Genomic DNA, 12,227 nt, shown 5'->3' with positions numbered 1-12,227 from the left:
GATTTTTAGGTGGCAGATTTAATAAGCTAGGGAACACACTTATGAAGCTCATGAGAAGATGCTGTGAGACTAGTAGATATCCACCCCCACCTACCAGAATCTTAAAAGATTAGTAGATCTCCTTACTGGGTTCAGTCACATATACCATCCAAATGGTCCCAAAAACATCCTACTCTTTCAGCTAGGTCCTTGAAAATGGCTCCCACTGTGGGAACAGTGGGAAGAGTGTACATTAGAAGGACAGGAATGAGGAGCCTTCAACTGCCTAGGTCCAGCTCAAGGGTCAACCAGCAGCCACATCCTCTTGATGACTTTCTCCAGCACCAACACTGATCCACAGCACTGCTGGACATCCACTTCTAGGACTGCTTTTTGTACACCCACTTGTAAGCCTGCCTAAAGTCACATCTCTAACTGATTATACAGTAGTTATTTGGGTGACTCACCATTATTTATTCCTCACACATATTTAGCACCTCAGAGAGCATAACTTTGATTCTGATGGCCTCGCTGAACCCCAGGACTGCTGGTGATCTTGCTGTTGAGTGGGACTCGGAAGGGCCCTAATGACTAACATAGTGATATCAGGGTTGTAAATTTGTAGCCTGCTTTTTCCTTTTCTCCCTTCAACCAGAACTCAGAGAACTGTGTTTCCGGCCCAGATGCATATTCTCTTTAGGGAAAAAAAAATGCTAAATACTCAGCTTTGCTTCTCTATACCTATATGACAAATGGAAATTTTTCACGGTCAGGTTATATGAACCTTGACTTACTCTAAGCAGGTCTAATTAAAGAGACAAAGACAAGAAGCAGATGACAGAGCAACAGTAGAGGTCTGGGAAGCACTGGGCAAAAGTAACAAACACTTAGTAACAAAAGTAACAAAAGTAACAGTAACAAAAGTAACAAAAGACTTGGCATGCTCTCCAGAACCTGGAAGCTGGAAATTGTGAAAAGGGGTTGAAGAAATAGATCGGAGAACTCTGATCCATGCCATCAATGAAGCTAAGGCTGAGTAAACCTACGTGTTAAGGAGTTTGTAAATGAAACTTTGATAAATAATATTTCCAGCAGCTTTGTCATCTTATATATCTAGCTATTCAGTGTCTCCAGGACTAATGGGATCCAGTAGGAGCCAAAAAGTTACCACAAAATCACAAATTCATTAACTATTTGAATGTAAGAATAGATACAAACAAAAAAATACCTATTAGCATGTAACTCACAAGCCACAAAGCAAAGCAAATATACTAGCACTTCTTGAAACTTGAGAATTAGCCTGAAAAGTTTCTCTCCTACATAGAACTTACATAAATGAAAACTAAGTACATAATACCCTTCATTAATATTTTGAAATTTAAAAAACATCACTGGTATTCTCTTTAGTTGTGTATTATAACTACTGTTGTTAGTTTGGGGGCTATATGAACTATTTATGAAGATGTTTATGTATTATCCTCATTATCAGTGCCCAGCCATATTTTTCCCATAAAGTGTTAAATTACTTAGCAGCAAATTTTCCTACCAGGAATGAAAGCTTCATTTGGGGACAGAGCTTTATGCATACAGAATCATACATAATCATGGTTTCTCTTTCACTTTATAACCACTGGTCTATCCATTTCAACTTCACCATATGAGACACGAAAACTTTCTTCATAGCCAATATTAATATTTTACCATCTATATCTACACAGACCATAGTTTGAGCACAAAGAAATTATACTTAGAAAATAAACTCAGTGCCAGGGTGCATTACGACCTTCACAGGCCTTGAGCATTTTTGCCTTCCTGGACCCCTACTCCATAAAATATAAAATAAAATAGAGGCACCTGGTTGGTTAAGCATCCAACTCTTGATTTCAGCTCAGGTCACGATCCCATGGTTATGGAATCAAGCCCTGTGTTGGGCTCTGCACTAATAACACAAGCCTACTTAGTATTCTCTCTCTCTGTCCCTCCCCTGCTTGCTCTCGCTCTCTCTTTCTCTCTCTCAAAATAAACAAATAAACATTTAAAAACAAATAAAATAAAAATTGCATTTTACAACTGCATTGTTGCAAAGAATAAATTAACATTATATATTCAATTTTTAACCTAAAAGTTTAATTTTTCCTTCTACTGTTAAAAGAATGTCAAACACCCCATGGACCTCTAAAAATACTGTGGCCCCACATACTGTGTTCACAGACAAGTCTGTCCTGCTCAGCACCTCGGCAGAACATTAGATTTCTTCTCTAGAGATGGAATAGGATCACTCCTAAGGCCAGTCTCCCTTTAATCCGGCTACAATCTAGAATCATCTGAAGATGTTTTTTAAACTACGGCATACTTTCTCAGGCCTATATTTTATTCGAAAATTCAAAACCTTTCTTGGGTGATTATAATGGACAGTCCAAGGTAAAATTCTTGTCTGATATTTCCTTAGCCATTTGAGACCCAGGTCTTCAGTCAGTGACTTGCACATGTAAAAGGATCCAGAAATGCTATCAGAGGACAAGGAGCAAGAGCATAGCATCAACAACAAAGGGACACACATGCTTGTGCTTTGATGTCTCTCATATGCAGAGCACCACTTTCATCTTCACTCTGACACTGGGGTGCTTTTATAAAGCAGTGAGTAACAAGTCTTCACTTTCATTGCTATTCCACTTGTACTTTCATAAGTGATGAGCCTGAGGTGGAGGGGATGAAAACACATTGTCTGATGTATTTTTGTACCAATACAGACACGTTCTTTCTCTGAATATCTGAGAGCACTGATGCTAATAAAATCAGGACCATGGACACGGCACAGTTAGGGATGTTTCTCTCTCCCACCAGCACAAAAGTGACGAGCTGAAGCCAGTTAGCAGGCTATCAATTCCTGTGGACCACTGATGAACTACTACACAGAGACCAGGATCTCTGAAACTGGGAATCGGCTCCAAATGTAGGTGTCCCTATGGAATTGAGGTAAAATTTATAGGTCTTGGAAAAAGTGAAAGCCTGAAATGTACCAGAAAATCCAAATACTCAGGTTGAACACATTATAAGACTCTGAGTAAAATTTTTGAAATTATATCCTTTGGCAAACTTGATGCTTCTTGTGGGTCAGCCTTTGGATTCAGAGTACATGCAGGCAAAGTATCTTCTGAGAATCTTGTTGTCTCTTCATGTTCTCTGAAATCAAGCCTACGACAATTCTGTATCTGAATCAGGTTTGTGAATTAGGGATGGTCAAGAGAGAAACTAACAATAATCAAAAGGCAAAGCAAAAAAATAAAAACAGATGGGATGAAACAGGAATGAAATTTACTAAAAAATAAAAGCAAAAGAAAATCATGAGCTGTCAAGGGGAGAGAAACTTCCCACTTGATACAGAAGAAAAAAAACAATGAATGATTCAGGGTGCTCTCTACAGTCCTTTTTGTCTTCTAATTGCCCAGGGGTATAACAGAGAAAAGAAAAACTCTGAATAAGGTATCGTTAAGACCCAGAAGGAATCAGAACTATGAAAGTCCGCAGTCACAGAAACAAGCTCTTCACTCCAGCTTGTTTTGTAGAAAGAAAGGGACAATTGAGGCAGAAAAGAAAGCTGTAAAATCAAGTAGTACTTCTTAACAAGAATGATTGACAAAGGAAGTTGTACCTAACAGTCTGCTTTAAATCTTGTGCTAACTGAGGGACGCCTGGGTGGCTCAGTTGGTTAAGCATCCGACTTCAGCTCAGGTCATGATCTCACAATTCATGAGTTCAAGCCCAGCATCTGGCTCTGTGCTGACATGTCAGAGCCTGGAGCCTGCTTCATATTCTGTCTCCCTCGTTCTCTGCCCCTCCCCCACTCATACTCTGTTTCCTTTTCTCTCTCTCTCAAAAATAAATAAAAAATCAAAAAACACTTTAAATCTTGTGCTAATTGCATATCGTCTTTTAAAATATTGAGATTATCGTTATTAATATTTAGTTATATTCATGGTCTTACGGGTTTTTAAAAACATGTTTGCACATCAAAGTTTTGGTTTATCCCCAAGCTAACAGTGCTATTTAAAGCAGAAAGGCTTTCAAGTCCCCCCATTAGCTATGGTCCAAGAAAAACTCCAGAACCCTCCAAATTCAAGGACCATACTTTACTCCCTAACCCTCTCCAAACCAAATTTAATATCTGCAACCAGCTGAGAAAGGTACTGTAGAGTGCTTCAACTCACTTTTCTCCAGCAGAGCAAACTGATGAACATATACATTTAATGTTACCTCTCTCTTCTTTGGTAAGCCACCTCAGAACATTTTCTGAGTGCCCTCTAACTGATCTGCCGAGCTTTGGTAGCTTAATTAATTTGTGTCATTGTTCACACCAGGAAGACAAGTGATGATTACAGAAGACACGTGAACACCAAAGCTTCTACCTGGAGTTCTATCCTCAATTCCTCTTCTCTCTGGGTCACTATGCTTTCTCCGGGTAACATCACCTCGTCCTGTGGCACCAAGGACTGCAACTCAGACTCGGATGTCCCTCCAGAGCCAGAATCATAAGTCTGCCTTTGAGGCATCCCTACTTGGATTTTCTGTCAGGCACTTCGAACTTAATATGCCCCGAGCTGAATTCACTGCCATCACCCCCAACATTCTCTTCCTCCTCTTATATTTGCTGTTTTATTCGCCAACAGTACTAGTCAACAAATACGTTGACGCTAATCTTGATGTGTCTGCAATCTGTCCACTTCTGCCCCTGGTTTCCTTGCTTAAAGCCATGATCAATATAGCTGATTTACCACTAAGTCCTCTTAACTGCTTTTCCTGTCCTCCCACTCAACACAGAGCCACTAGGTCAAGCAAGGTTCCTTAATCATTTTTGGACAATAGATCCCTTTTGGCAATCTGGTTAAATCTATGGACCCCTTCTTAGAATCACGCTTTTAAATTAATGCAAGAAAAACAGAATTGCAAAGAAAACCATAAGGACTAATCTCCCTTTGAGAGGTCTCTCTGAAGCACAAATGTGACCTTATCTTCTTCCTAACACATGGGACACCAACCACCATTGTTTTGCCATACATCACTTTCACCTTTCCTTCACCTGACTTCACCCACACTGAACTCATACTCAAAGTCATCATACTGTCTCATCTTTGTGCCTTTGCACACTCTGGCCGCCCTGGTAGGAATGACCTGCATCCCTTCTTTACCTATTTCTCATATTTTTCCTTTAAGACTCACTCAGCCCAGATACCATCTCACCCAGGGAAGGGCATTTACCTTGGCTACAGGGACTATGTAATAGATTTATTTGTAATAAATACCTATGTATTTATTACAAAATAATAACCACAAATATCTATATTGAATCATTTCAGGGGAAAAAATGTACCACCACCACCATCTTGGGAAGGAAAGTTAGTCTCCCACTTACCTCAGCTAATCTTGAATGTTTGTGTACCACCTCTGTTTTATTCATTGGCGTGAGCTGCTGCAGAACACTTCGGCTATTTGTCAAAGCCCGTGTCAATCGGGCAAATTTTGTCCAACCTTAAAAGTAAGGAGAGAAAGGCTCAGTTTTTCACATATAATGAATATAGAACCCAACATTCTTGCTAATATTCAGGGGATCTCAGAAGTAACATAACATCCACAACTAATAAAAAGTGTCCATCTAAAGCACTTTATTTCTCCATAGATATCACCACATATTTCAAGTGTAGCTATAAAGTAATGAGTAATTTATATGTGACCTTTATGTTTTGCTCATGTCTATTACATAGTCCCTGTAGCCAAGGTACTGCTGTCCACAAAATTCTGTGTCCCCTCCCCCTGCATTATGTAGATTTGTTACTGGAAAACAGCTGCCCAGCCAGGAATATATTTTCCAGCACTCCTTGCATCCAGCTGTACCCAAATCCCTAGTTCTCATCAATGGAATGAAAGCAGAAATGATATGTGTCATTCTCACACATGCCACAACTTAAGAAGCAACTGAGACTTCTCTACACTTTCTCCCTCCTTCTACCAGCTGGATGCAAGTAACAAAAAGCCCCTAGGGAAGAGTAAAGCACCGACTCCATGCAGGGAAGACTGCCATATGCCACGGATATCCTGCCTTGGACTGTAATGTGAGCAAGAAATACACTTCTGTTGTGTTAAGCCACTGGAAGATGGAGGGTTATTTATTATAGCCTAATAAAAAAACAATTTTGCTGTGCATTCATGTGTAGATATATGCACATAAGAAAATGAAACCCAATTTCAACAAATCTCACATATTATGGTTCATATCACACTTCCATCTTTCTTGCAACAGAGCAAACTGTTATTTCTTTCTTGTTAATTACAGTCATATATAAAATATCATTCTTTAAATATCTAGAATCACTACCATTGTTTTCTGAAAGAGTAGTAATTTTAACTTCTGGGGGGAGGGGATGTGAATTTAATGAGAAAGAAATTTCTTTCCAAGGCCTCAAATTTCCATTATTAAAATAATTAACTTCAAGGAAATATCAAGGAGATATGAATAAGTAGAGCAAAACTAAACATACTCTGGTCCTATAGCAATTATCCTTTCTCTAGATATTCCAAAAGCTCTAATTTATTAAAGACTCCAATAAAACCATTTGATAACTTCTATGATATTGTCCTTCAGGTTATTTGCCAAATAATTCCTTAAAAAAAAAAAAAAAACTTCTGATGGTCCCAAGGAATGACGGTAAAGGCAAGATGAAATTTCAGATGGTATGACAAAAGATGAAGGAAAAAATCCTCAGCAGAAACCAGTCAAATGCCTTTCAAATTATACTAGGTAGATGACATCATACTTTCCTACCATTCTTCAAGCTAACTCTGACTTCATTTAAGCTTTGCATTTCACCAGTTCAGCTGCCTCTATGGTATCCAACAAGTGGATTACAAAATAAGTAAACTGGCATCAATTGATAGAATGTCCTTAATTTGCCATTAATAGACTTCATCCTAGTAATTAGAACAGACAAAACAAAACAAAAAAGTTAGACTTTGGGAATTATATATAACCCTAAGGCTAACCCTATAAAATGTGGAAGGAAGGCAGGAAGGAAGGAAGAAAGAAAAGAAAGGAAGAAAGAAAGAGAAACAAGAAAGAGAAAGAAGAGAAAGAGAAAGAAATAAAGAAAAGAACCACCACCACCAGATATGCCACCAGCTCTCTAAGAACTTAAAATCAATGTAAAAGACCAATGTGCAATCTGTGTCACCAGTCTAGACTCTTCTTCTCAAAATTAGACCTATCTTGTATCTAATCAGCCACTAGCCACTTTTTACAAATACATTCTATAGGCATCTGACACTCAACATGCCCAAAATGATCTCATCATCTTCTCCCTCTATCTCCAACTCTTTATCTTTCATGTATTCCTGGACTTGATGCATAGTCCCATGATATTTCCAGTTGTCCAAATCAGAAACTTGAAATTTACCATTGTCCTTCACTGTTACCTCCATACCCACATATCCAATCATTCCCAAGACTTATAGACTATAACCTATTAATTACTCAAGTTGAATCTCGTCTCTCCACCCCTAGATGTCAGACAATCTTCCACCTGAGTTAGATTGGCAGCATCGTAAAGACTATACTATCTGCTCTCTGACCATATGCTTTTCAAGAAACTCTACATTGCTGCCAAAGTGCTTCCCCTTTCCCTATTTCAAACTCTTTAAGAGATCCCTGGAGGCCTTCAGGATAACATTGCATTGTCTTGGTATATAGGTCATTTAGTTCCTTACCCCAAAGGTTTGCTATGCTTCATCCTTCTACTGCTTTATATATACTCTGTATGCCAGCCCTACTAAAATTAATAGCAAACTAAAAAAGGAATAAATTCAGAACTAAAATTAAATCTCTTAGGAATTCTCTGTACACCCAATGATATTCATTGTTTCCAGGTTTTCACGCATTATAATCATTCTGCCAGCCTGAAATGCTTCCCCTCATCCTCATATGTCTGGCTAACACTGCCTGGCACCCCTGGCTAAGTTAAAGCATTACCTCTTTCTGGATGCTTCTTTGATCCACTCATAAGAGAGCTATCCTCCTCTGTGCTTGCACATCATAGGATAAATACCTCACATGGCATTTGCAACACTAATGGCAGTTGTTGATTAACATGTTAGTCACTCCCACTGAACTATTGTTCATCTCTCCATATTCGAGCACTAGATCAGGGCCTGGCATGAAATAGGCCATTAATTAATTAATTAATTGACTTACATGTAACTTAAAAATCATATTTAAAATAAGCCCCATTTTATTTTATTAGCCTGGGTTGAATTTGGTTTTGCTTTGTTGTGTAAAAGTAGTAAGGGTGTCTTCAGATGGCAATGTTGGCAATAGAGACATTAAAATATTTCCTGTGATCATTTCTCTTTCTTACTTCAACTCGATATTATAATTGCATTGAATATTTCTAGAAACTTTCAAGGCAATGTTATACTAATTGAAGCTTCATATTTCTAAGACAAGTAATGTTATGCACTTAGTACATCTAAGTATTGGATTAAAAGAGAAGCACATTTTTATTCCTGAACATAATAAGGTTTATCCAGAAAATATTTTGAAAAGAATTGAGAGATATTGAAAGAATAAATTCATCAACACATGGAAGAATACAAATCATCAAATGGCATGCATTCTGTCATTTCCTACAGTCATGGCTAGGGTTAGGGCTTTCTTATAAATCTCAGTTCTAAACAGTCAGCATTTTTCTCAAAACCCCTATACCACTCCTCTCTCCTCATTCTCAGCCAATTACCTTGTCAAATGTTATTGAATAAACAGAAGCCATAAGAAAGATGACAGTCTTCAATTTCCTTTCTGTCCTCTCCGTTTCTAGACCCACCCACATGGCACTGAATCCTGCCTGCCTCTTTATCATCTCAAAGAAGTAGACATTTGCTCTTTTCTGATCATGCACATGTTCTAATCATGGGCATTTAAGTGGTTTCTAGATTTTTCACTATCACTAACACCACCACAGTGAACTCCCTATGCCCATCCTTTTGTGCCCTTGGACACATCTGGAATTGCTTATCTTATTAACTAAATTAGTTCATTTGCATAGTCAGCAACCCCCCATACAGTCAAACTTTGAAAAAGTTGAGCAGCCATACTGTCTAGGTCAGAAAAAAAGCACATCAGCAGTTCCAACTTTTTCCAGTGATACATTTACTGATCTCACCTTTACAGAGACCTAACTGGTATAACTGATTATTCAGCACAATTCGCTGATGTTACTTAGATGTGGTCGATATGGGGTAATGTGAACAGACAGCTGAATATGAAGAGCCTAAAGCTTGCTCTATGAGTTGTTCATGGAATTACGAGAACATTTGTTCTCCTAAAAGCTCAGGATGCCAACTCCTTCTTAATAAAACATTAGTTTAGCTCTATTGGGTTGCAATTAACCTCTTTGTCATGGACTGCCTAATCTTAAAAATAAGAGGAAGTCAAAGAGGCAGGTAAATCAATCTTACTAGACTGCAACACAAGATTCTAATCTATAAGAAAAAAGCTTAGGTAAACAATTATACACTTGGCCAAAGAGACTACATGGTATAATTACTCATATTTCATCTGTTGTTTCCTCTCGAAAGAAAACCATTGGCTTCCCACAAGGGGAAGGTTGCTATTTTTGCTGTTAGTTTCATTCTATAGGAGTTTTTTATCTCAATTATTGGCATGAAGATGTCATAACTATTTGGCACAGGATATTTCACACTGAGTGTCTTGGCAGTTTTGGAATCTGTTTGACAATACTGCACAGATAAATGGGTAGAGATTCTGGCCATCTCTTTTAGAACACATATGGATAATCAACAGAATGGATTTCTTGGCTGTAATTTTTCCCCTTTGTATTATTATAAATGATGAATCAGGTACCACTGAATGATTAGCTGAGTAACAGCTCTAAGACCTCAGTACCAGGAACAAAAGATAACAAAAATGCTTTGCCCCCTTGAATTATTATCAGTAAATTTCACTGGTTTAACATACAATTCTGCCAGAATCAGAGTGTTCCCAATTATTGCAGAAAAGAAAAAAGAGCAGGGGATTAAAGTGGCCAAAATGTAATAGTAAGTTTCCACTAGAAAGGATGAGACAACATGGTGCAATAGAGAGAATATGGGATTGAAAATCAGTCACACTTTCCAAGTCAGGATCTTCAACAGTAAAACAGAGATAGCAATATTAATCTTCAAAATTATAGGAAAGAGCAATAAAGAATATAAAGTTCCTGACATAGTAACTAATCCATCAAAACAGGTTTCCTTCCCCCTCAATGGTATTTACCACCACCCATCACTGTATAAGTCAAAGGTATCATTGACATCACTCCGTGCCATTCATTTTAAAGGCAAAAATCAACCTAGAATGAAGTTTTGGTATCGTGAGATTCATTATGAGGAAGAGGTGCACTTAAATTGCTATCACATTAGAGTTACTAATGAAATTCAGAATTAGTTCACAAGTCTTTCAACAGTATGTCTGGGTTTCGTGGTAAAAATACCAAATCACGTAGAAGGAGATTAATGTTAATTCCAAGCTTGGCAAATCTTCAAAGGACTTTCGACCCTTGCTCTCATCACTGGCCCCTTTTTCACATTGAAAAGGTAAAATGCCCTTGCTCTGGATTAACAGTTACATTCTTGCCTGCTAATGTATAGATTCACGTGTCTATTCTGCATCTTAAAACACTATTTCCTATGTCTCAGGTAGAACTCTACTACCAAAGTATTTCTTCAGAATTTTGCAAACACCCTCCATCTCTTCCCTTGCAACAGCTTCAACTCCCTGATCCTTCTCTCAGATTCATCTTACTCACCTTACCAAATCCCAACTCCGATTAAATCCAGCTCTTCACTGCTACTGCATCTATACACCTTTTACTAAACATAGGTGGAGTAAACATATAATCACGCTCAAAGATGCTGGTAGAATTCATGATCTCTAGCCCCAAGCAGACCTTAGTGTTCAGCAAATTAAATGCATTCCCCTCGCCCACTCACTTCTCCACCCTCTTAGATCACCATTTCATGCCTACTCCTCTCTCCCCAAACCTTCAGTACTTCATCTCCTTTACCACCCTTACTCTCAGGTGAGAACCATGTTTTTTATATTACTGAGAAAATAAGAGCAATCAGAAGAAAACTTCCAATCTATATTTACTTGTCTCCCCTTTTCCCATGAGGATGTGCAGGAAGGAACTAAATATCTTGAGGATGTAGAATAGAGCCTGCACCATTCTGTGTGCTGTGTGCTTAATCAGAATTTTTTATTGGGGGAGGGAATTGATAAAATAGATAAACAAGGGGAACAAAATTTTCCTAGAAGAGTCATGAAGTCTCACGTTAAGTAATTCCGGTGCCCAAGGCTGAATTAAAAGTAAATCTACCATCTCCCAGTTAAATGCTCTATAGCCAAATCATTTTGATTTTATGGTATTATCACAAAATCTCATCTGCACTTGCTTAGAAGTTCCACAGTCCCCTTTACTCAATTTAATAATTTGAGGGACATATTTTTCTGCCAGGATTTCCAAACATACTTTCCTATGCTTCTACCTTCATAGAGAGAGCAGGATGATTACTTAATGGCATAAGTAGTTTATTTCTATTGAATTTTTCTATTAATCTTATAGCTCATATGAATAATAGAAAGTAGCTCATATACAGCATTCATAGTTACATTGTGCATTACTTTTTCAATAATGTGTTATGTATTTGAAAGTTGTAAAAGAGTCTCAAAAGTCTGTTTAAAATAAGCTCTTTCTCTGCAAATTCAAGCCTTGGAAAGAGATCATCTTCTCTAATGCTTTTCATAGTGCAGTCTGATTTCCCTTCTAAATTCTAATTCACTTATCTATCCAGCACATAGTTCAAAATCAAAAGGTCTAAGTTTTTTGGCATTTATTCAAATGCCATTTTCTTTATAAGAATGAGTTATGCAGTTAAAGAGATCTTTACCAAAGGAAGACCTCTGTGATTCCAAAGTAAGGATACAAAGATGGAGGTGTAGGCAGATAAACAGAAGGTCATTAATTTGAGAAGAGTCAACGCTATATATTAGCACCTTTTACCCCAGTCTCACTTTACATGCTATCAACTTTCAGTTTCTATAAATAGACTAAATATCCTGAGACCATCAACATTCAGCAGGCCAAAACTGAGAATATAGCACACTCTCCCTAACGTCAGCTGTGTCACAAAACCACTTAAACAAG

At 37.9% G+C, this 12,227-nt stretch overlaps 1 protein-coding gene across 1 annotated transcript in view; it reads right to left on the bottom strand.

Moving 5' to 3' along the window:
* KCNH5 (potassium voltage-gated channel subfamily H member 5) overlaps positions 1–12,227 on the bottom strand; it is a 292,797-nt gene that overhangs the window by 227,322 nt on the left and 53,248 nt on the right. Inside the window, exon 5 of the mRNA XM_029951558.1 lies at positions 5,390–5,505. Within this exon, the coding sequence (XP_029807418.1) occupies positions 5,390–5,505 (116 nt within the window). The remainder of the gene's footprint in view (positions 1–5,389; positions 5,506–12,227) is intronic.

The sequence above is a fragment of the Suricata suricatta genome, chromosome 9 (genome assembly GCF_006229205.1).
Source record: "Suricata suricatta isolate VVHF042 chromosome 9, meerkat_22Aug2017_6uvM2_HiC, whole genome shotgun sequence".
In the NCBI taxonomy this organism is placed as follows: domain Eukaryota; kingdom Metazoa; phylum Chordata; class Mammalia; order Carnivora; family Herpestidae; genus Suricata; species Suricata suricatta.
The sequence above is the reverse complement of the archived record's forward strand: the minus strand, read 5'-3'. Positions and strand labels throughout refer to the sequence as shown.